A 23107-nucleotide genomic window follows, 5' to 3' on the forward strand; every position below is an offset into this window, starting at 1 on the left:
GGTCCGCGAGGGAGTGGAAGGGAGCAGCCAGCGCGGCGGGCGGGCGCCAAGGACGGGACGCAGCCTCTCGCCTCTAGCTTTGTCTTGCTGGGTCTTTGGGTGTCACAGTTTTGCCTGTGTTTGAGAAAACCTCGAATTCTTAGGGAGGAGAGGCTGGGGGCTGGGACTCCTGGGTTCGAGGAAGGAGGGAGCCGGGAGCTCGGACTCCAGAGTCTGGGGGAGGAAAAGCCCGCGGAGCCTTCCGCACGCGCCACCCTGCGGCGGCAGAATCCCCGGTCTGGGTGTGGAGGCGGCGGCAGCGGCTCTGAGCCAGGTGTGAAGGTGGAGCAGATGGTGAAGAGGAGGGAGTGGGAGGGGAGCCCGCCGCTGCCAGATCCCGAGCCTTCGCCGGAACCATCACCATGGAGACCGCGGAAGGCAGAGAGGACCCAGCCCCACATTTTCGGGACCCGGGAATGAGTTCTTCAGCCTCCCACGGAGGGTTCCTGTGCAAACTACAAGTCCCAGCGGTCGCTGGACTTCACCGTTTGCTTCTGAATGACCGCATACTCAGAGGGCTGCTGGGAGTTGTAGTTCTTTGAGACAATGGACTGAAGTTGCGTTGCGCCCTCCGTTGGACACGGAGCCCAAATTCGCTCCTACTGAACGTCATCCCCAAACCCATTCCGCTTTCTTACCACCCAGTTCATTCATTTCCAGCCACACTGGCCACCTGGCTGTTCTTTCAACATCTACCACCAAGGCTCCTGCATTTATCTATCCTCCTAGGATTCACTATGGAAGAAGAGGATGTTGGCAATCTATTAACTGAACAAATAGTTCCTACTAATGCTTAAGCTGAAGTTCTAATATTTTAGCCACTTGTTGTGACCATCCAACTCATTGGAAAAGACCCTGATGCTGGGAAAGACTGAGGCAGAATGAGAAGGGGGCAGCAGAGGATGAGATGGTTAGAGAGCATCACCAACTCAATGGACATGAATGTGAGCAAACTCCGGGAGATAGTGGAGGACAGAGGAGCCTGGCAGCCCATGGGGTCAAAAACAGTTGGACAGACTCAGAGAGTGAACAATTGGGGGTCAGGCATTGTCACACTATAGGGTACATCACGCTAATAAGAGTAACACTGACTATCAGGGACCACCAGAGGAGGAAACCAGGGAATATCAGAGAAAACCTGAAGGATTGAAAGGCTTTCCAGGGAAATCGCACTAAAAAGGAAAACTGGGAGGGTGGGGACAAGGTGTGGGTGGAAAGTCAGATGAGCCCTGTGAGGGCAAACAATGAGATGTACTGGAGTAGACCTGGGTAGGTGTACTAGAGAAAAGGATCCTACCAAGGGGAACTACAGAAAGGTGCAAAAAACCAGTGTGGTTCACCGTGGTTAGCCTGAGTGACTGAAGAGAAAAATGGAGTGTGAAGGGGACCAGATAGCACAGAGTCTTGAGTGCTCGGCGGAGGGGCTTGGACCTTCTCCCAGGGGTGCTGGAGAGCCAAGGAGGGGCCATGAACAGGAGCTGGGCAAGGTCAGCTCTGAGACCTTGATGGGGACAAACAAGGAGTGAGACGAGAAGTTAGGAGGCCAGGGAGAACATCCGGGGAAGAGGACAAGGCCTGAGCTGGGGCAGTGACCTCTACCGGACTCCAGTCCAATGTCCATCGTCCCTCCCATTCCCATGTACTCCTAGCCAGACACAAGACAAAGGCAAACATCTTTTATTTCAGTTTTAGAGAAGCCACCACCCTCTCCCCTCAACATAGAAGCACAGGAAAACATCCGGTCAAGAAGTCACTGACAGAAGGGGCATCGCCACCATCAATTGCTGGGGAGAGAAAGCGGAGAGAGGATTCAGAGCCCAGGGGTCCAGCCCCCTGCCCCCTCCACCCTCAGATTCAGGAGTCTAGGCCTCCCAGGGTTCCTGGCTTCCCCAAACCCCAGCCCCCCAGGTACCTTTCTCTTCTGATGGAAGGCTGCCTTGCTCTCATCACAGTTGACCCGCAGAGGGATGTAGGTATCCAGATGGTACAGCTGCTGGGGGCCCCCCATCACCAGGCGATTCTCCCCGACTTCCAGCGACAGCCCCAGAGCACCATCCTGGAGGTGCAGGAGAAATCAGTCCACCCTTCCCTTCCCAGCGGCAGGATGATCAGAACATGACCAGAGAGAGAAGCCTCACATGTTAGGATGCCATATTTAAAGAGTCTAATCTCCCAGAAAAAAGGTGAAACTCAAAGTGTTAGTCACTCAGTTGTGCCCCACTCTTTGAGACACCATAGACTGTAGCCTGCCAGGCTCCTCAGTCCATGGAATTTTCCAGGCAAGAATACTGGAGTGGCTTGCCATTTCCTTCTCCAGATCTTCCCAACCCCGGGATTTAACCTGGGTCTCCCGCATTGCAGGCAGGCTCTTTACCATCTGAGCCACCAGGGATGCCCCGGGAAAAGGTGGGACATATTAATACAGGTCTGAGCACTGTAAGGACAGCACCGGAAGTGGGCCTGCAGCCCCCAGGGGACAGAGCAGGCAGCTGGGCTCACAGGGCAGCACTAGCCAGGCTCACACTGTTCTAGCAGCATTCTTTGGAATCTGTCCCATCACTCCCTCCCCAAGACCCCAGACATCACGGGGATGTGCTCACCAGTTTGGGGAGGTCGATTTCAGCCAAGAGGAGGTCAGGGGCCTCCAGCCAAAGGCTCAGGTGAGGCTTCTCAGGGCTGGGGAGGAACAAGACCCAGAACTCAGGAGAGCCGCCAGGGCTTGGCCAGGACTATCGCCTCTCTTCCTCCCTCCCAGCCCTGGGGCCTCAGGACACCTTCCCAGGGGAAATTCCGCTTCTCTTCCCTCTGTGTTCCCAGAGCCCCAGGACCCCGTCCCCAAGTATGGAGGCAGATATTACAAAGATGTCTGGGAAACAGGAGATAGGAGTCCCGTCGAATGCCTACCGTGCCTCAGGTCTCGGGGAGTTGGGCGTGTACAGGTTCCCCAGCTCCTGGATCCGAGGACGCTGCTGGGAGCGGATATTTTGCTGGGAGATGGAGCCCAGGAAAGGTCTGTTCTTCAGTATGCGCCACTCTGAGGGGAAGGAGCACAGCGCCACAGGGCACATGGGTCCAGGTTTCCTTCTGCTCTTTCTCTTCAGGGGAAGAGGGTCCTGTGCCGGGAGAGCCTCACGGGAGAGGCTCCGCCCTCTGCCTAGGAGGCCAGGGGTCTGACCACACCCCCACGCTAGACTTCAGACAGCCTGCCTGCGTTAGCCCCGCCCCTTCCGGGCTCTCCAAACCCCGCCCCTTATCTGAAATCCTGGGCCCATTTCCCTCTCTAACTCTCCTCGAAACTCAGTCTCTTCAGTCATGGCCAACTCTCTGCGACCCCGTGGGCTGTAATGTGCCAGGTTCCTCTGTCCACGGCATTTTCCAGGTAAGGATACTGGGGCGGGTTGTCATGCCCTCCTCCAGGGGATCTCCCTGAGCCCGGGATCGAACCCGTGTCTCCTGAGTCTCCTGCAGTGTAGGTGGATCCTTAACCGCTGAGCCACCGGGTAAGCCCCCTACAGCCCAGAGGCTAGTATAATCCCTGCCCACACTAGTCCCACGTCTCGCAGGAGCTGCCCCCCTAAACTCCGAGGAGCCTAAACTTCGGCTCCTCCCGGTGGCACTGACCCCACCCCCTCACCTGGATTCAGCTGCAGGCCATATTTGTCCTCAAGGCCCTCCCTGGCGATGGTGATCACGAGCTCTCGCAAGAAATCGCTGTTCTAGGGGTGAAAGAGAGAGAAGAGATGCGGGAGGGCTGAAGGGGTGGAGGGAGAGGCCCCGGCCCAGGCCTCCCCCGCAGCCCCGCCCCCAACCTGCATCCTCCGGAAGAAGTCGCTGTTGACAGCTACGTCGTAGGCGGTACAACCCTGGCCTTCTGCGGGGGAGAGAAAGGGGGTGAGACCCCCCAGCCCTCGGTGGGAACCCCATGGCCCAGACACAGTCAAGGAAAACACAATCAAGGACAGCAGCCACAGACCCAGACAGACCCAGAGACAATTAGGAAGTCAAAGATACCGAACTTGCCAGTCTGGACTCATACCCACCACCTCGTCTCTAGTCTTTTCCCTTCTGGCCCTTTCCCACCAAGTCCCAGAGCTCACCCTGACCCTCCCCAGTTCACAGTCCTCCCAGGGATCCCCAGCGCCACTGGGGGAAGGCTGAGTTCTTTAGCCTGGCGCTGGAGGCCCTGCGTGGTTAGCCCCCTTCCAGCTGCAGAGAATTTCAGTTCTCTGGCACTTCATCCCTGTAAATTTCCTCCCATCACTACTGATCACTGACCAACTGAATCATTTCTCCAGCCTCTGGACCCCTCTCTCCTCTCTGCCTAGAACCCTCTTCTCTATCTTGGCCTGATGAACTGCTCTGATTCCTTCCAATCTTGTATCCAATGTGCCCTCCTCCAGGAAGCCTTCCCTAATCCTTTAGTGGGAGTGAAGAACCCCCTCCAACCCAGCACAGAATCACACCATATTGAAATTGCATCTGCTTCCTCTGCCCTCATTCAAGACTGAGAGTTTCTCAAGGGCAGATTCTGAGTTTTGATAAGTGCTTACTCCCCAAGGCACTGGCCAAGGCATCATCCCAAGAGGCTTCAAGGGACATATGTGAATTGAAAAAACAAGGACATAGAGACAGAAACTCAACAGAAAAGAGATTAGACAAGGCAGTGACATAGAGACAGGGGAAAAGGGTGCAGGAGAAAACAGGGGTGAGTGAGAGCTGGCCAAGGACTAGAGTCAGATCAGCAAATGAGTACCTGCCCGGCCCCACTCTCTCCTGGGGTGAGGCAGAGAGAAGTGCCAGCCTGGCCAGGTGAGTAGAACCAGGACTGCCCAGTGAGGTTGTGGATACCCAGGAGGTTAGAGATATGCCTTGGGGAAAAGGATCAGATAGGGGGTTGGGGGTGCGGGAGAACAAGTTTCTAGGTTCCAAGGGAGGGTGGTCCAGGGCCCTGGAATCTTTGGTCCTAGGGAAGAAAGGACCATGGGGGTGGGGGTGGGGAGTAGATTCCTGGGTCTTCTCAAGGCACTGACTTGCATCCAGTTCTGCATGTGGCTCTCCCAGACTCATGGGGATGCGAAACCCAGCCTGGTCTTCCTCCAGCATTTGAAGCAGCTCATCCTCAGTCAAGTCAGCCGGCGGAGGGATGGAGGGAGAGTGACAGATGTTGATGAAAACCTTCCCTTCAGCTGAGTTGGTCTTGATGCAAAAACCTGGTGGGAGTGGGTTTGTCCTTGACCATCTGTCTCTGCGTGGGTCCCAGTGTCCATCCTTCTTTGATCTGTTCCCCCTCCTTGAGTATTAGTCTTCCACTTTCTGGGTCTCTTCCTTGGGATTTCTCCTTCTCTTTGAATCTCTGGCCCCAAAGTCACCCATTCCCTCTATCTCTTTCTAAAATTTTTATTGGAGTATAGTTGTGTTACTTTCTGCTACACAGCAAAGTAATTCAGTTCTACATACACATATATTCACTCTTTTTTAGATTCATTTCCCATACAGGTCATTACAGAGTACTGAGTAGAGTTCCCTGTGTTACACAGTAGGTCCTATTAGGTTGTTTTTGTTTTGTTTTGTTTTACTTTTTGGCCACTCTTAGGAGCATGTGGGGTCTTGGTTCCCTAACTAGGGATTGAACCTGAGCCCTCTGCAGTGGAAGCTTGGAATCTTAACCACTGGACCACCAGGGAAGCCCCTAGTTATCTATTTTATATATGTGTGTGTTAGTCACTCAGTCATGTCTGACTCTTTGCAACCCCATGAACTGTAGCCTGCCGGGCTCCTCTGTCCATGGAACTCTCCAGGCAAGAATACTGGAGTGGGTTGCCATTCCCTTCTCCAGGGGATCTTCCCAAGCCAGGGATCAAATCCAGGTCTCCTGCATTGCAGGCGGATTCTTTACAGGCTGAGCCACCATATAATAATATATATATATATGTCCATCTCAATCTCCTAATTTAGCCCTCCCCTCTCTTTGGATCTCAGTAACCTCCCTGCTTTCTCTGGGTCTCTGTTCACTCTCCAAGGCCTCTATACTCCGCTACTGTGTCTCCTTCCTCCCTCCTCTCCCCTCCAGTCTGTGTCCACCTCTCTCTGGGACTCTATCCCTCTCTCCTTGGGTTTCTGTCTTTCTCACCAGGTTGAGGCTGTATCTGTGTAGATTCTGGTCTGCTTGTCTGGGCTTGCTGGAGCTCCTTGGAGGCCTGTGTGAAGAAAAACAATTTCCAGGCTTGGCATTTGTGCTCTCAGAACCCTCTCGTTGGTTCCTCAAGTGTTCAGTGAGCACTGTTTACCTATATGAGCTAGGCAGGGCATAGGACATACTATGTCCCCTTCCAACTTTGAGGAACCTGAGGAACAACTCCAATCCTACTCCTATTTCATCCAAAGAGTAGCAAATTTAAACAACTACAACTCCCATAGGCCCTGTTGCCTCCCCAGTGCATGCTGGGAACTGTCGTCCCCTTTCTGAGCGCGCCCTCACACGTTCACAAACACACCACACCAAAAAAAAAAAAAAAGAAAAGAAAGAAATCCCCCGAATCCCCTGGGACCCAGGAGTTCATTCAGTCTGCACCTGCAGCAGCAGCTCCTCGAAACGCGACGTCTCAGCGCCCATCGTCTCTGCATCCTTCAGCTCCGGCACCAGCAGCTTCGAGTCGGCCATGGCCCTGCAACAGACCTAGGCGTCCTCAGCAACCCCGACGTGGGGGGACCTTCAGCGGGAACCGAACTCTGAGGCCTGCTTCCCGGCCCTCAACCGACTCCCGACACCCACAATTCTGTACGAAAATCTGCGAACCTAGCCTGAGACTATAATTTCACTCAGACCAGATACTGCGTCAAATCAAATCTCTCGGGAGCCAGTATCTCTAGACTAAGTGCCAAATATGTAAATAACAGCCACTCTTCCGGTCTCTGCGTAACCAGGAACTCGGGTAGGCCACACTTCCTACTACCGCAAAGCTCATTCACCAATCCTGCAACCGCATTCCTAATCACAAACCAATCCAGTCTAAGTCTGAAGTCACGCAACTCTCTCAACCAATCAAAACTAAATCTTGGTAGTCACTAAATGCCACACTTCCTGTGTAGTTTAAAGGCACACTTCCTCCTCTTCCCGCCCGCCACAAAAGCCACACTTCCGCCCCTTCCCGCCAGCTACATCTGGCTAGATTACTGGGCAAAGCTAGCACACTTTTAAAGCCTTAACCTCAGTGAAGTGAAAGTCACTCAGTCGTGTCCGACTCTGTGTGATCCCATGGACTGTAACCCGCTAGGCTCCTCTGTCCATGGAATTCTCCAGGCAAGAACACTGGAGTGGGTTGCTATTCACTTCTCCAGGGGATCTTCCTGACCCAGGGATCGAACACGTGTCTCCTGCATTACAGGTGGATTCTTTACCGTCTGAGCCACCAGGGAAGCCCCTTAACCTCAGTGTCCATCCTAAAAGACTCCTGTCTGATCTCAATCACCTCGTCCTCAAGAGGTAGATTCGATTCTCAAATAAAGGTATTTGGGAGTAAAATCACACTTTCGATCAGGGTGATGGGAAGACACCAATTCGGCCACTCTTCTAAATCTGAAGGCCTCGTAACTATTTGAAGGCACCCATATTTTCGTTCTGGGATTCCCCGTTGGCTCAGCGGTAAAGAATCAGTCTGCAAAAAAAAAAAAAAAAAATCAGTCTGCAATGCAGGAGCCGCAGGAGACAGGGGTTCGATCCCTGGGTTAGAAAGATCCCCTAGAGGAGGGCATGGCAACCCACTCTGGTATTCTTGCCAGGAGAATCCCATAGACAGAGGAGCCTAGCGGGCTACAGTCCATGTGATCGCAAAGAGTCGGACACGACTAAGCGACTTAGCACACACATTTTCATTCCCCCGCCTTTGAGGACTGCGCATGCTCCAAACTGCACTTCCCCCGAGCAGACCTATAAGCGGAGTAACCGGGTGCTAAGGTGGAGTTATGCCCTATCTCCTGTAGCTCCGCCCTTTGGGCTAGAGGGGGCGGTGCTGCCCTTCGGACCTCCAGGTTCCTTCGGGCAGAGAGCCCCGCAGTCCGTGGAAAACGGTCTGAGAGTGATGGCTGCTACACGCACAGCATCGCGCGCCTGCGAGATCTTCACGACGCTGGAATACGGACCGGCGCCGGAGAGCCACGCATGCGCACTGGTGAGGTCTTGCCTGGATCCGCGTTGCCTAAACCCCTTCGCGGCCGTCAGGGCCCAGTTTTGCGCGCGGACTCCCGTGATCCACCGCGGCAGCTCAGCAGCTCCGCCCTCTCGGCTCCCGCTGCTCCTTAGGATCTAGGCTGGAGGGCGTTCCCTTGGCCCTTTACGGTTGCTGTCTCTTTGCCCTTTAGTCTGTTCTCGCGAGTCTTAGTGTCTGTGCGGTTCCACGCTCCAAGACTCAGTGTACCGCTTCCCCAACTCTTCAGAATCTGTCCAGTGGGTCCTGTGGTTCTTCAGCGTCTCCTCAGAACCTCCTGTGATCCCCGCGGACTCAGAATTCCTGTGGGGCTCAGAATTCTTCTGAGGGCCCTCAGAACCTGCGTCCATTTCCCGTGATTCCTCAGAACATCCTATGGCTCCCGGGGTCCTAGAATTCCAGGAGGAGGTCTCCTTTGACCATCTGGAGACCTCCAAGGAGCCCCCGGGATTCCTCAGGCATCACTTCAATACTTGTGAAGTTCCTATAGTCTCAGGAACTCTCAGAACCCCAGGATGTATCAGAACTTCCTATAATTACCTTCGACCCCGCAGAATTATCTCGTGGGGCTCCAGCGATCCCTCAGAGTCCCCCAGAACGCTCTTGGGGTTCCCTGTATAAGTAGTGAAAGTCGCTCAGTCATGTCCGACTCTGCGACCCCATGGATTGTACAGCCCATGAAATTCTCCAGGCCAGAATACTGGAGTGGGTAGCCTTTCCCTTCTCCAGGGGATTCTTCCCAGCGCAGGGATCGAACCCAGGTCTCTCTCCTGCATTGCAGGCTGATTCTTTACCAGCTGAGCCACAACAGAAGCCCAAGAATACTGGAGTGGGTAGCCTATCCCTTCTGTATAAGTTGAGTGCCTCGAATTTTCTATACAGGTCCCTTAGAATCCCCCATGGAGCCATCCTGATCTCACAGGGCCCTCTGGCACCCACGTGTGAGAAGCTTGGGCTTCTCTGGAGGGAAAGAGGAAGAGGTTTAGAACAGTGGTTCACATGCGTGAAAGAAGATAAGACCAGAGCCTGGTGTGGGCTGTAGAGATGGGGAGGAGGGGATGAGGCAGAGATGCAGGAGGAACAGGGTTTGAGATACTGAGAGGGCAAGGACAGTAGCTCGTGTCTGGCCCTGTCCTTGTCCTCCCACCTCACCCAGGAGGAGTAGGGTTGCAGGAAGGTTGGGCTTAGTTATCACATGGCTATGATGAGAGGGACCTGGGGACAGCCTTGGGTCATGTGCAGGAGTCAGATACTGCCTGTGCCTGGGCCTCAGGTCTGGAGACAGGGAGCTCACAGAAGAAAGAGAATTGAACAGTGGGAATGATAAGATTATTTAGAAATGTAGTGTAGGGCTTCCCCCGTGGCTCAGCGGTCAAGAATCTGCGTGCAGTGCAGATGTGGGTTTGATCCCTGGATCAGGAAGATTTCTGGAGGAGGAAATGGCAACACACTCCAGTATTCTTGCCTGGAAAATCCCATGGACAGAGGAGTCTGGGCTACAGTGCATAGAGTTGCAAAGAGTTGGACACGACTGAAGTGACTGAGCACGCACACAGTGTAGACTTAGATAAGTGGATCTGGGATGGAACAGAGAATTCCCACACCTGGAGGTTGGTTAAAGATGGACTATCCTGAAATAGCAATAATGGCATAATACTCAATAAATGACTTATATTTGTTGGGTGCTTTCTGTGTGCCAGCCTCTGTGCTTAGCAAGTGCTTAGTCACTCAGTTGTGTTCGACTCGGCGACCCCATGGACTGCAGCCCACCAAGCTCCTCTGTCCATGGGATTCTCCAGGCAAGAATACTGGAGTGGGTTGCCATGCCTTCTCTAGGGGGTCTTCCCAACCCAGGGATCGAACCCAGGTCTCCCACATTGCAGGCCGATTCTTTACCAACTGAGCCACCAGGGAAACCCCTGTGTTCAGCATGATATCATTTAATCCCCAAAACAGTTGTGAAAGGGGATTATTGTCATTTAGTGACAGCACACAGAGGCTTAAAGAGGTAAGTAATTGGCTGATGGTCAACACAGCTTAAAAAAATGTCAGACTGAGATTTGAACCTGAACCCTGGATTCCAGAGCCCATGGGCCCCCACAACTCTTACCACCACCCCCCTGCCGCCCTGCAGTTCAACCTTACAATCTGTGGACCAGATTCAACCAGCTAACATGTTTTCTTTGGCCTGAACTTTATTTTTAAAAATGTGCGTTAGTGGACAACTAATTTCAAGTAAACATCCGGGATTCCAGCTTCTCTTGAAAATAAAATTCCAAAGTTTGGCAACCTTTGGCTCACATTCCCTGACAAATATCATCTGGATCCAATAGCTAACTGTCTTTTTAGACAAGTCCTGAGTTCTTAGTCTCTACCAGTGGCCTCTTCTCACCCCAGCATAGCCTGCCAGGACCCTGTGGAACATTCTTTCCAGGTTTTGTTTTTATTTGGGGGGGAAATTTTGCAAACTTTCACAGAGTACTTAAATTATGAACTCTAATTCACCCATCACTCAATGTCAACAGTCATCAACATTTCATCCAGTGTTGTATTTCTTTGTTTTCTCTTTTTTTCCTGGGGTGATTTAAAACCCAATGGCCTGTTAACTTCTCATAAATATTTGAATCTTCATTTCTAACAGATAAGGACTCATTTTGCAACATAACCACCGGGCCATTTTCACATTAGCAACATGAACAGTCATTCTTTAATGTTGTCTAGTGTCCAACTCATGTTCATACATCCCCAACTTTTTCCAAAATGTGACTTTCCATGGGGGCCTTTGAATTTGGAACTTCTGAATTTTTACTTTACTTAAAAATTGTTTAACTTTAAAAAAAAATAAATAAAATTAAAAAAAAAAATTGTTTAACTTTAAAGAGAAATGAGGGCATATTTGGTGGTCCCATGGTTAAGACTTTGCGTTTCCACCAAAGGGGCTGCGGGTGCAATCCCTGGTCAGGGAACTAAGCCTGGCATGCTGCATGGGATGACCAAAAATAAATAAGAATAATAAAATTTTCTTTCTTTTTTATTTTTATTTATTTATTTTTTTACTATCTTTGTTTTTTAAAGAGGAAAACGAGGACTTTCCTGGTGGTCCAGTGGCTAAGACTCCGTGCTCCCAGTGCAGGGGGCTTGGTTCAATCCTTGGTCAGGGAACTAGATCCCATATGCTACAACTAAAGATCCTGCATGCCACAATAAAGATCAAAGATCCCACATGCCACAACTGAGACCCAAGTAAATAAATTTTATTTATTTATTTATTTATTTACTTGGCTGAGTGCAGCCAAGTAAATAAAGAATTTTTTTTAAAAATCTTACTAATTCTAAAAAAGAAAAAAAAAAAATGAGAAGGCCTACCTGGCAGAGTAAGAGAAAAATCAGGAGGCTGAGGCATTGGGGATGCAAAGAGAAAACAGTCTACAGAAAGAAAAAAGTAGGAAGGATATCTTAGATTTAGCAAGGATTTAGGGAAGACAGGACCAGGGAGACAAAGAAACAGGAAGCAGACAGAGAGGGTGAAATGCAGTAAAATTAATAGAAAGTCTTAAGTAAGTGTCCTTCTGAGCATATGATACATAGTGAACCATTTAATTCTCACCACTGACCTGTGACATAGGGAGGGACTGTGATCATCCCCATCTTCCAGGGAGATGTGGAAGCCACCTGGCTTAAAAGTCCCACCTCCCAAAGAGACCCCGTACCAGTGGTACGGCCGTGGACATTGCTTCCAGGGTCCAGGCAAGGGACATGTCCATCATAAGAATGCAGAGCATGAAAGGAACTCTCAGGGCTCTGACTTGCCACTGGGTTGTTGTTGTTGTCCTTGTTGTCCTGTTGCTAAGTTGTGTCTGACTCTTTGTGACCCCATGGACTGCAGCACGCCAGGCCCCTCTGTTCTCCACTCTCTCCCGGAGTTTGCTCAAATTCATGTCCATTGAGTTGGTGATACTATCTAATCATCTCATCCTCTGCTGCCCCCTTCTTCTGTTGCCTTCAGTCTTTTCCGGTGTCAGGGTCTTTTCCAGTGAGTCAGCTTTTCATATCAGGTGGCCAAAGTATTGTAGCTTCAGCACCAATTCTTCTGGGTTGCTTTCCTTTAGGAATGACTGGTTTGATCTTCTTGCTGTCCAAGCGACTCTCAAGAGTCTTCCCCAGCAGCACAGTTAGAAAGCATCAATTCTTCAGCACCCAGCCTTCTTTATGGTCCATCTCTCTCATCCACACATGACTACTGGAAAGCTTTGACTTTGACTTCTGTATAGCTTTGACTATACGGACTTTTGTTGGCAAAGTGATGTCTCCCACTGGATATTTATGGTCTATTCCCAGTTTTCCCAGTCCAGGTATAGTGGATCAGTCAAGGGTCAGTGTTGTCTAGAAATATAACTAATTTTATCAGATTTCCAGGGAAATCATTTCTTTTTTTTTTTTTTTCTTTTTAGCTGCATCAGGATCTTAGTTCCCTGATCAGGGAACAGACCCGCATTAGAAATGCAGATGCTTAACCACTGGACCATCAGGGTCATTTCTATTCAAGAAGGTCATTTCTCCATGGAGAAGAAAAAGTTTTATTAATCCTTTGTTCACATTCTCCATGTGTAAAAGTCAATAGGACATCCTTCATACACTGCTAGTAGGAAATGTAAAATGGTTGCTGTGGTAAACAGTTTGGTGTTCCCTGCGTAAGTTACTCTGAGCATTGCTATATGATCCAGCAGCTCTGGGGTACATGTACCCAAAAGAAGTAGACAGGTATTCAAACAGAGATTTGTACATGAATGTTCACAGCCGTACTATTCACAATAGCCAAAAGGCAGAAAATAACCCAAATGGCCATCAACTGATGAATAGATAAACCAAATGTCATCACTCCAGACAATGGAATATCATATCCAAAAAAAAAAATTCTTTAGCTGAATAAAAATGAAAATACAACATATCAACTTAAAAAACAGAATTTTTAAAAAAATTAAAAAACAGAATTTAAAAATGGTAAATTTAATGTTTTAAAGTGGTAAGGAACCTGCCTGCCAATGCAGGAGATGTAAAAGACGCAGGTTCAATCCCTGGCTTGGGAGGATCCCCTGGAGAAGGTCACGGCGACCCATTCCAGTATTCTTGCCTAGGGAATCCCATGGACGGAGGAGCCTGGCAGGCTATGGTCCATGGGGTCGCAAAGACTGAGTGATTTATCACACACGTGTATTTATGTGTATTTTCTCCCTACACAGGAAAATAACTGATGAGGCAAAAGGGACCGATATTCCCCTCCCAGAGGACTCTGGGTAGGGGTCCAGCTCCCCCAGCCACCTCTCAGACCTCTTTCCTAACTGTCTCCACCTCCCCCAGGCTTGGTTGGACACTCAGGACCGGCACTTGGGTCACTATGTTAATGGACAGTGGTTAAAACCAGAACACAGGAGTTCAGTACCTTGCCAGGATCCCATCACAGGTACATGATGTCCCCCAGACCTGGGAGGGAGAGGCATCTGTGGCCCCAAGCGTCCCCACCAACAACACACCAGTCCCTTTGCTCACGGCCCTGAGGGCAGGGAGCAGCTGGTGGGAGAAGAAGGCTGAGATTTCTGGCTCCTTTTGATAACAGTCCTCCTAGCTATGGTCCTAAGTCCCTGTGGACACTTTTGAAATTGCTGTCTCATAAAATCCCATCCTTGCCTGTGGGCGGCAGTCAGAGCAAAGACCTATATAGATTTATCCCCATTTGTCAGATGATAAAACTGAGACCCAGAGTGGGGCAGGGGACCAGCTTTACTGCCTTGGGGTACTCCTGGGCACCAGAAATGTCAGCCCCCTCCAGTTCTGACAAAGGCTCCACCCACCTTCCAAATGGGTCCCCCCATTCATTTCCCCAGGAGAGAACTTGGCCAGTTGCCTGCAGGCACAGAGCGAGGATGTGGCCGCAGCTGTGGAGGCTGCCAGAGCCTCTTTGGAGAACTGGAGCATGCAACCCGGAGCGTTTCGGGCCCAACATCTGACCAGGTGATGCACTCGAGGTGTGGACCCCAGGGGATGGAGACGGATTTGAGAACAAAGATTCTTTCCCAACATCACACTGAATTCATTGGCAGCTCAGGCTCGTGTTCCCAGCTTGCCTTTGAGCAGTTGAAACATCCGTTTCCCACTGTTTGCTGGGATTTGTAATGACAAAGCCTGATTCTCCAAATATCCTTGGGACTCTTCAGGGAACCATTTCTCAACAGCTTCTTGGGACTGGTGAAGCCCCCGAAACCGTTTTTTTTTGGTTTTTTTAAATATTTATATATTTGGCCGTGTCGGGTCTTAGTTGAGGCATGATGAGTGTGTGCTAAGTCGCTTCGGTCGTGTCCAACTCTTTGTGACCCTATGGACTGTTGCCTGCCAGGCTCCTCTGTCCATGGGACTCTCCCAGGCAGGAATACTGGAGTGGGTTGCCATGCGCTCCTCCAGGGGATCTTCCCCACCCAGGGATTGAACCCACGTCTCCTGCAGCTCCTGCATTGCAAACTGATTCTTCACCACAGAGCCACCAGAGCATGCAGGATCTTTAGTTGTGGCATGCAAACTCTTAGTTGCAGCATATGGGACATGGTTCGCTAACCAGGGATTGAATCTGGGCCCCCTGCACTGGGAGCACGGAGCCTTAACCACTGGACCACCAGAGAAGTCCCACCCCAAAACACTCTTGGGGAAGTTAGAGACAAAGATGCCATTTCCCAAAGAACAATTGAGATTAGAGGTTAAGTTTTCATTCCCTGGCACCTTTGAGGGAGGTGGCCAAGATCTTTACACAGCAACCTGAGGGTTTGAGTATTCCCCAGACTACATTTCTCATCAAGCTTTGGTGCCCTCCACCCCTGGTAAATCGTGTGGGAATACCCCCAAGGGCTCCTGGGAACTGTAGTTCAGGGACACAGGCTGTGTTCTGGGACTCTACCTGGCCAAGGTGCGGTGGGAAATGGGCATCCCCTGCTGCATGCTCCACAGGCTGGCCAAGGCGATCCAGAAGCACCAGCGGCTGCTGTGGACCCTGGAGTCCCTGGTTACTGGACGGGCCGTTCGAGAAGTTCGAGACAGGGATGTGCCCCTGGCCCAGCAGCTGCTGCAGTACCACGCGGTCCAGGCGCACACCCAGGAGGAGGCGCTGGCAGGCTGGGAGCCCATGGGTGAGCCGCCGGAGTCCCAGCCCCTTGCCCCCACTCCCCTCGCCCTCCCCCCGGGGCCTGCGCCCAGTCTCCTTTCTTCCTGCAGGAGTGATTGGTCTCATCCTGCCCCCCACCTTCCCCTTCCTCGACATGATGTGGAGGATTTGCCCTGCACTGGCTGTGGGTAAGTGGTCGGCGGGGGCGGGACCCCTGGGTCTGAGGGAGGAGGGGCAGGGATTCCGGACCCCTGGGTTTGGGGAGGAGGGGCCTGGGGGTCTGGACTCCTGGGTCTTGAGCTGCCACTTCCCCCAGGCTGCACTGTGGTGGTCCTGGTGCCCCCAGCCTCCCCGACGCCCCTCCTCCTGGCCCAGCTGGCAGGGGAGCTAGGCCCATTCCCAGGAATCCTCAATGTGATCAGCGGCCCTGCCTCCCTGGGGCCTGTCCTGGCTGCCCAGCCTGGAGTCCAGAAGGTGGCCTTCTGCGGAGCCATCGAGGTATCTTGAAGTCGGGGGGGCGGGGCCACGGCTGGGGCGGGGCCAGCATGCTCCGCCCCCTGCTGAACACCGTGTGACTCCCCCAGGAAGGACGCGCCCTACGGCGGACCCTGGCAGGCTGGGGTCCCCAGCTGGGCCTGGCACTGGGGGCTGAGTCGCTGCTGCTCCTGACGGAGGTAGCGGATGTGGACTCGGCCGTGGAGGGCATCGTGGATGCAGCCTGGTCTGACCGCGGCCCGGTGAGACTCCTGTGCCTGTGGGGCCCCCATCCTGGGGGCTGGGCATGTCCGTCACCGGAGCTTGGGGCCTCCTGTCTTCTTTCATTTTAATTTTCAGTTCTTTGTGTCTCCAAACTCTTTTATCTTTACACCATCACATGTGCCGGACATCCGTCCTTCAAGTTTCTGAGTCTCCACCTTCCCGCCGCTCCCGGTTCTGCAGATGAGGGGGCTCTGGGTCTATCCTTCACTGTTACTTTAAGCACTCATGTCCAAATCTTTGCAACACCGTGGACTGTGGCTCTACTGTCCATGAGACTTCCCAGGCTCTACTGTCCATGAGATTTCAGGCTCTACGGTCTATGAGATTTCCCAGGCAAGAATACTGGAGTAGGTTGCCATTTCTTCCTCAAGGGAATCTTCCCAACCCAGGAATCGAACCCATGTCTCTTGTGTCTCCTGCACTGGTAGACAGGCTCTTTACCACTGAGCTACCTGGGAAGCCCCTATTGTTCACTCGGACTCTTCCTTTTTCTAAGTGTCCACGTCCTAGATTTCTAACCTCTCCGTTCACTCTGCGTCACCAGCTTTCTGTAACTCCACATCCCGCCTGGGGTTTGGAGCCTCAGGGAGTCTCCAGGGTCCTCAGCCTCTTCGCCCAGACCCTCCTCTGACCTTTACATGTATGGCCCCCCATCTTGGGCCTCTGTGGGTGTGTGACCCATCCGCGTGGGCCCTGAGTTTGTCCACTCTGACCCCTCCCTTTTCCTGACAGGGGGGCCTCAGGCTCCTCATCCAGGAGGCTGTGTGGGATGAGACGATGAGGCGGCTCCAGGAGAGGATGGGGCGGCTTCGCTGCGGCCGCGGGCTAGACGGGGCCGTGGACATGGGTGCTCGGGGGGCTGCCGCCCATGACCTGGCTCAGCGCTACGTGCGCGAGGCCCAGAGCCAAGGCGCACAGGTGAGCCGGGTACAGACTGTGGAGTACTTTGAAGGGGCCTGAGATCTCACTCCCGGGTCTGAGGGAGGAGGGGCCAGGGGCTGACCCCGGGTCTGAGGGAGGAGGGGCCGGGGGCCTGACTCCTGGTCCCTTGGGGAGGAAGGACCGGAGCGGACTCGCAGGTCTTGTCCTCTTTCTCCCAGGTCTTCCAGGCTGGCAGTGTGCCCTCAGACAGCCCATTCTTCCCCCCAACTTTGGTCTCTGATCTGCCTCCAGCCTCCCCGTGTTCCCAGGCAGAGGTGAGCCCTTTGGGTCCCAGAGACCCTACTCCTTCCACCCATCCTTGGCTGGGCATGGGCAGCAGCAGCCGCACACAGAGGTCCCCGGGGCGGCCGTTTGGACTGGGTCTGGGGCTGCTAGCTGCGGACCCCTAGGGTGTCATGGGGTGTTGGAGGGAGGGACCAGCCAGGCCCTCTGAGCCCCTGTCACCCCCTCCAGGTGCCATGGCCTCTGGTGGTGGCCTCCCCATTCCGCACAGCCAAGGAGGCCCTGGCCGTGGCCAACGGGACGCCCCGCGGAGGGAGTGCCAGCGTGTGGAGTGAGAGACTGGGACAGGCCCTGGAGCTGGCCTATGGGTCAGTGGATGCCCGCTGGGGCACACAGGGGGCCTGCTGGGAGGCCCCAGCTCCCGTCTCCGCATCTCCCCCACTCTGTGGGTCTCTCCCCCCATCCTCGCCTCTCTGACTCACCCCCCCCCCAACTTTCTGCATTTCTCTCTGATGTCCCTTGCTCCCCCACAGGCTCCAGGTGGGCACGGTCTGGATCAATGCCCATGGCCTCAGGGACCCTGCAGTGCCCACAGGTGGTTGCAAGGAGAGCGGGTCCTCCTGGCACGGGGGGCAAGATGTGAGTATTCCCCTCCCCGCATGGTACCACCCCTTCATCCAGCTTGTGCCCATCTCACATCCTCTTGACACTGCCCCTCTCCCAGGGTCTGTATGAGTATCTGCGCCCTTCGGGGACCCCTGCCTGGATTCCCTACCTGTCCAAGACTCTCAACTATGATACCTTTGGCCTTGCTCTCCCCTCAACCCTACCAGCTGGACCTGAAACAGGGTGAGCTAGTGTAGGGACTACAACTCCCAGAATCCCTGGAGGGTGGAGGGGAAGAGGGGATCCTCCGGGACTGAAGGGAGGGTCTTTGGGGCCATGGAGCTGGGGTCCCTGCGTCCCCCGTCCCCCTGAGAATTGCGTTCTGAGTCTTAACGGCCTCACCCCCACCTCCCAAGCCTGACAAGAGTCTCAGTTCCACTCAATGAAGCTCTGTGCTCCCCCAGAGATTCACAGGGCCAGGAGTGTGGGTCCCACAGAGGCTCGTGGGAGCCGGAATGGTCCTTCCAGGGAGGGGTGAGGGTGGGTTCTGGGCAGGGACAGCCCAGACCCATCCCCACCCCTCATCCTCCTGCAGCCCAGCGCCCCCGTATGGGCTCTTTGTTGGGGGCCGTTTCCAGGCTCCTGGAGCCAGGAGTTCCAGGCCCATCCGGGATTCACAGGGCAGTCTCCATGGTTACGTGGCTGAGGGCGGAGCCAAGGATATCCGCGGTGCCGTGGAGGCAGCTCACCAGGCCGCCCCCGGGTAAGTTGGGGGTGGCGGGGTGCATCACATGAGATAGCCCAGGGGTCATGGGGTATTAGAGGACGGAATCTGAAACCCCAGGGCTGGACTCCACGCTGCGGAATCTGAGCTCTCAGAGCTGACAGGATGTGTTTCCAGCCCCTCACTCTCCTCCCTGGGCAGACGAGCAGTGGGGCCTGGACCCCCGGGCGAGGGGCTGTGAACAGAGGTGGGGCACCGGGAAGAGCCAGGATGAGGAAGCCAATCCCCAGTGTGCACGGTTGCGTCCGCCCACAGCTGGATGAGCCAGTCCCCAGCGGCCAGAGCAGCCCTGCTGTGGGCCCTGGCGGCTGCGCTGCAACGCCGAGAGCCCAGCCTGGTCTTGAGGCTGGAGAGGGACGGCGTGGAGCTCAAGGTCGCCAAGGCGGAGGTGGAGCTGAGTGTGAAGCGGCTTCGGGCCTGGGGGGCCCGGGTCCAGGTCCAAGGCTGCGCCCTGCAGGTGAGAGGGGTCCGTGGGCCGGCAGACAGAGCAGGCAGTCTGGAGTGGGGTCAGAGCAAGGAGTCCGGAAGGAGCCAGACTGGGGGGTCCAGTGGCTCTCTGGAGGCTGTTGGTGGGACCATCCATGGAACAATTCCTTTGGGAAATAGTTTGGCACTTCCTTAAAAAATTAAATACCCTTTAAACATGATTCCTAGGTATTTATCTAAATAAATGCAATTTCTAGGTTTTATCCCAAGAAAAATGAACTGAACACATGTATCAGTTCAGTTTGTATGAACACATACAAAGACTTATGCACAAATGTGTATAGCAGCATTATTCATAGTAAACCAAAAGAGGAATCCAAATGTCCCCAGTAGGTTAATAGATAAACAAATTATGGTCCATCCATAACCACAGGGACTTCCCTAGTGGCCCAGTGGTGAAGACCCTGGGTTTCCAACGCAGGAGGTGCATGTTTGATCCCTTTCAGGGAACTAAGATCCCACATGTCATGTGATGCAATTAAAAGATTAAAAAAAAATTTTTTTTAAAGGCATACATATAATGGGGTCCTACTCACACTCAGGAAGGAACAAGTTACAGCATGCGTGAAGCTTAAAACGGTTATGCTGAATGAAAGAAGCTAGATAAAAGAGTACGGGCTGTATGATTCTATATCTAGAAAATTCTGGAAAACACAGACTAATTTATAGAGAGAAAGCAGATCACTGGTTGTCTGAGGACAGAGACAGAGGGTTCAAGTAGAGGCAGGAAGGAAGGATTATCCAGGGGTACAAGTAAATTTGGGGGGGTGGAGTTCATTATCTTGATTGTGGTTGTTGGTTTCGTGGGTGTATACATATATCAGAACTCATCAAATTGTACTCTTTAAAGTATGTGCAGTTTAGGTGAATTCCCTGGCAGTCCAGCAGTTAAGGCTTCCTGCTTCCAGTGCAGAGGATGCGGGTTTGATCCCTGGTTGGGGAACTAAGATCCCACAGGCCTCAAGGTGGCGGAGCCAAAAAAATAAAGTGTGTGCAGTTTAGTGATAGTCAATTATTAACATAGTCAGGAAAACCTTACACTTACACACGCACATGCGCACAAGCCCACAGGCCAGGTTTTGAGATCTGTAGACGTTAACTCTTTCTTTCCTAACAGCAAATCTCTGAGGTAGGCACTATTATTATACTCACTTTAAAGGTGAGTGACTGAGGCGCAGAGAGGTTAAGTAATTCACCCAAGGTCACACAGCTGAGGTGTCTACATTATTATGATTGGAGTTGTTATGGAGACACGAACCAGGGATGAGAGAAGAAAAAGGGCAGGTGATAGAGAAGGTTGGAGGAGGGTAGTCAGGCTCCCCTGCTCTGCCCTTGACCTCCTTCCTGTCCCTGCAGGTCGCAGAGCTGAGAGGCCCTGTGCTTCGGCTGCGGGAGCCGCTGGGTGTGCTAGCGATTGTGTGCCCAGATGAGTGGCCCCTGCTGGCCTTCGTGTCCCTACTGGCCCCCGCCCTGGCCCACGGCAACACTGTGGTCTTGGTGCCCAGCGGGGCCTGTCCCATCCCTGCCTTGGAGGTCTGCCAGGTACAGTTGCCCGCCTGCCTACCGCTGCTCCCAGCAGCCTGGGGAGCAGCAGATGGGATGAAAGATGCCCCATGGCTTGCAGAAGCTCAGCTATCACCCCATCCCCCCCTTGGTAACCATGGTAACCCACATCCTGGTACCTGAGCCTTCAGATCTTGTAGTCCCAGTGATGGTTCTCTCCAGACTGTGAGCCTTTATCAGTCATGACCCCAGTCCCATTCCTGCCAGGACCCGCTATGGCCACTCCCTAGATGCTCACTCCTCACCCTCCCAACTGCCCTGAGTGTCTCTGACTCCCTTCCTCCCAACCCTGGATGACCCATTCTCCCATCCTCTAGGAGATGGCCACCTTATTGCCAGCAGGCCTGGTGAATGTGGTGACAGGAGACCGGGACCACCTGACCCGCTGCCTTGCCTTGCACCAGGACATCCAGGCCCTGTGGTATTTCGGATCTGCCCAGGTACTTTTTGCTTTTCCATCTCCAGTGTCTTAAACTTCACCAATAAACTCCTCCTTTTCTGGGATCCTGGCTGCACCCCCTTAGAACTCCCATTGCTAAAGGGGAGAAACTTCTTGGCAACTAGGTTCTGAGGTCCTGCCCCTTTAGAGCCCCTGTTGCTATGGAAGAGAATCTCCTTAGCAACAAGGGCCTGATGCCCAGCCCAACCCACTGGGACAACCCATTGCTAAGGACCACACCCTAGCAACTGAGTCAGAAGCCTACAGTCCACCCTCTTGGTTTCCTGATGGTAACAGATGGAAACTTCTCGTCAACAGTTACCACTGGCCCCATTCCTTTGAGTGTGGGCTGTTGAGGAGAGAAAGTTCCACAGCCATAAAGGTCAACCTTGTTTCTCTCAGCATCTGGAAGGTTTTCTTGCAGGGAGCTGAACCTTTTAGCCACAGAGCCTAGGTCAAGGGTCAAGCCTGTCTTCAGTAATAGCCCTTGTTGCCAAGGAAGCATGTGCTTGCAATCAAGCCAGTAGATATGCTGACCATGCCTCTCTGCCTCTCCCCACACCAGGGCTCCCAGTTTGTGGAGTGGGCCTCAGCAGGAAACCTCAAGCCGGTGTGGGTGAACCGAGGCTGCCCACGGGCCTGGGATCAGGAGGCTGAGGGGGCAGGCCCGGAGCTGGGGCTGCGGGCAGCACGGACCAAGGCCCTGTGGCTGCCCATGGGGGACTGATTGCCCAGCACTCCCACTCCATGTCGGACAGAGAAGACATGGACCCCAACTGACACCAGACATCTGGAACTTGCCTTAGTATGGTTCCGGTACCCTCCAATAAACCCTGACCAATCTTGGCTGTGCTTCTGAGGGGAGGATGGGAGGAAATAGCAACTTCTGGCCTATTGAGACCATTTCATTCAGAGACTCAGCAGCCCTGTGGGCTGGCTCCTGGACAACGCAGTGCTTGTGAAACAGATAAAGGAGACGCAGAAGCTTTGGACAGGGCTCTAGGGACTCTTGTCTCCTCCCGTCTTTTCCACCCAGTGGCTCCTGCTCCCTGGCTTTCCCTGCGTATGCCTTGCCTCAAAAGCTGTGACCTGCTGGTGTAAAATAAACTGCAAACACACACACAAAAGCAATTATACTCCAATAAAAATAATAAAATACAGTGGCTTTCTGGAATAAAATAAAATCGTTGGTAAGTAACTTTGGCCAGTCTCCATGGTGTGAAATCTCCTGCTATGTCAGTCTTAAGTTCCAGATGATTAAACTGCCGACTGACAATTCCTGAATTTTTAACAGTCAGCTCCTATGAGCCACTCCAGCATACTGCTGTTTTGAGAATTCGGTTTTTTTTTTAAATATTCTCTTATGTTTTCATACAGTGTTTTTTTTTTAAATTTTTTTAAATGATGTATTTATTTTTGGTTGTGCTGGGTCTTCAGTTACTACATGCAGGCTTTCTTTAGTTGCACTGAGCAAAGGCTACTCTCTGTTGCGATACACGGGCTTCTCACTGCAGTGGCTTCTCTTGTTGCGGAGCACAGGCTTTAAGCGCACCAAATGAGCTTCAGTTGTGGCTCACAGGCTCAGTAGTTTGGTGCATGGGCTTTAGTTGCTCCGGGGCATGTAGAATCTTTCTAGACCAGGGATTGAACCCGTGTCCCCTGCATTGGCAGGCAGATTCCTATCCACTGTACCACCAGGGAAGAAGTCCTCTTTGAGGATTCTTTTTGACGCAAGGAACCCACTCACACTAGCTTAGGCTAAAAGGGCATTTTTTGGAAGGCTACAGAGATATGGAAAATAGGGCAAGACACACAGATGGGTAGCCAGATCCTAAGAACCTGAATGCAAGCAGGAAGTGTATTCAGGTCAGTCTCTGTGGGTCACGTGATCTCTTGGGTCTCATATCTTTTGGTCT

General features: G+C 52.8%; 2 protein-coding genes across 5 annotated transcripts; one reads left to right on the forward strand and one right to left on the reverse strand.

Annotated features, from left to right (window-relative positions):
* Positions 1-1700: 1700 nt before the first annotated feature.
* PIH1D1 (PIH1 domain containing 1) lies at positions 1701-8190 on the reverse strand. 4 transcript variants are annotated; one of them, XM_043899812.1, is made up of 11 exons: positions 8062-8187; positions 7568-7694; positions 6611-6704; positions 6170-6236; positions 5070-5249; positions 3849-3910; positions 3674-3755; positions 2944-3073; positions 2640-2715; positions 1952-2095; positions 1701-1823 (listed from the first exon to the last, which is right to left on the reverse strand). In XM_043899812.1, the coding sequence occupies exons 3-11, from the start codon at positions 6698-6700 to the stop codon at positions 1782-1784; spliced, it is 873 nt and encodes a 290-aa protein (XP_043755747.1). In that variant the 5' UTR covers positions 6701-6704; positions 7568-7694; positions 8062-8187; the 3' UTR covers positions 1701-1781. The 4 variants fall into 4 exon arrangements, with proteins under 4 accessions (XP_043755747.1, XP_043755746.1, XP_043755745.1 ...); XM_043899811.1 differs by lacking the exon at positions 7568-7694 and having other exon boundaries at positions 8062-8190; XM_043899810.1 differs by lacking the exon at positions 7568-7694 and having other exon boundaries at positions 7967-8119.
* On the forward strand, positions 8076-22394 carry ALDH16A1 (aldehyde dehydrogenase 16 family member A1). Its single transcript, XM_043899809.1, has 17 exons — positions 8076-8207; positions 13602-13704; positions 14126-14252; positions 15237-15415; positions 15501-15578; positions 15707-15888; positions 15975-16127; positions 16882-17067; positions 17250-17345; positions 17545-17681; positions 17847-17952; positions 18038-18162; positions 18515-18682; positions 18959-19160; positions 20546-20731; positions 21070-21192; positions 21757-22394. Exons 1-17 carry the CDS (start codon positions 8118-8120, stop codon positions 21916-21918), a joined length of 2403 nt encoding a protein of 800 aa, XP_043755744.1. The 5' UTR covers positions 8076-8117; the 3' UTR covers positions 21919-22394.
* Positions 22395-23107: the final 713 nt, after the last annotated feature.

Source organism: Cervus elaphus, chromosome 4 (genome assembly GCF_910594005.1).
Source record: "Cervus elaphus chromosome 4, mCerEla1.1, whole genome shotgun sequence".
In the NCBI taxonomy this organism is placed as follows: Eukaryota; Metazoa; Chordata; class Mammalia; order Artiodactyla; family Cervidae; genus Cervus; species Cervus elaphus.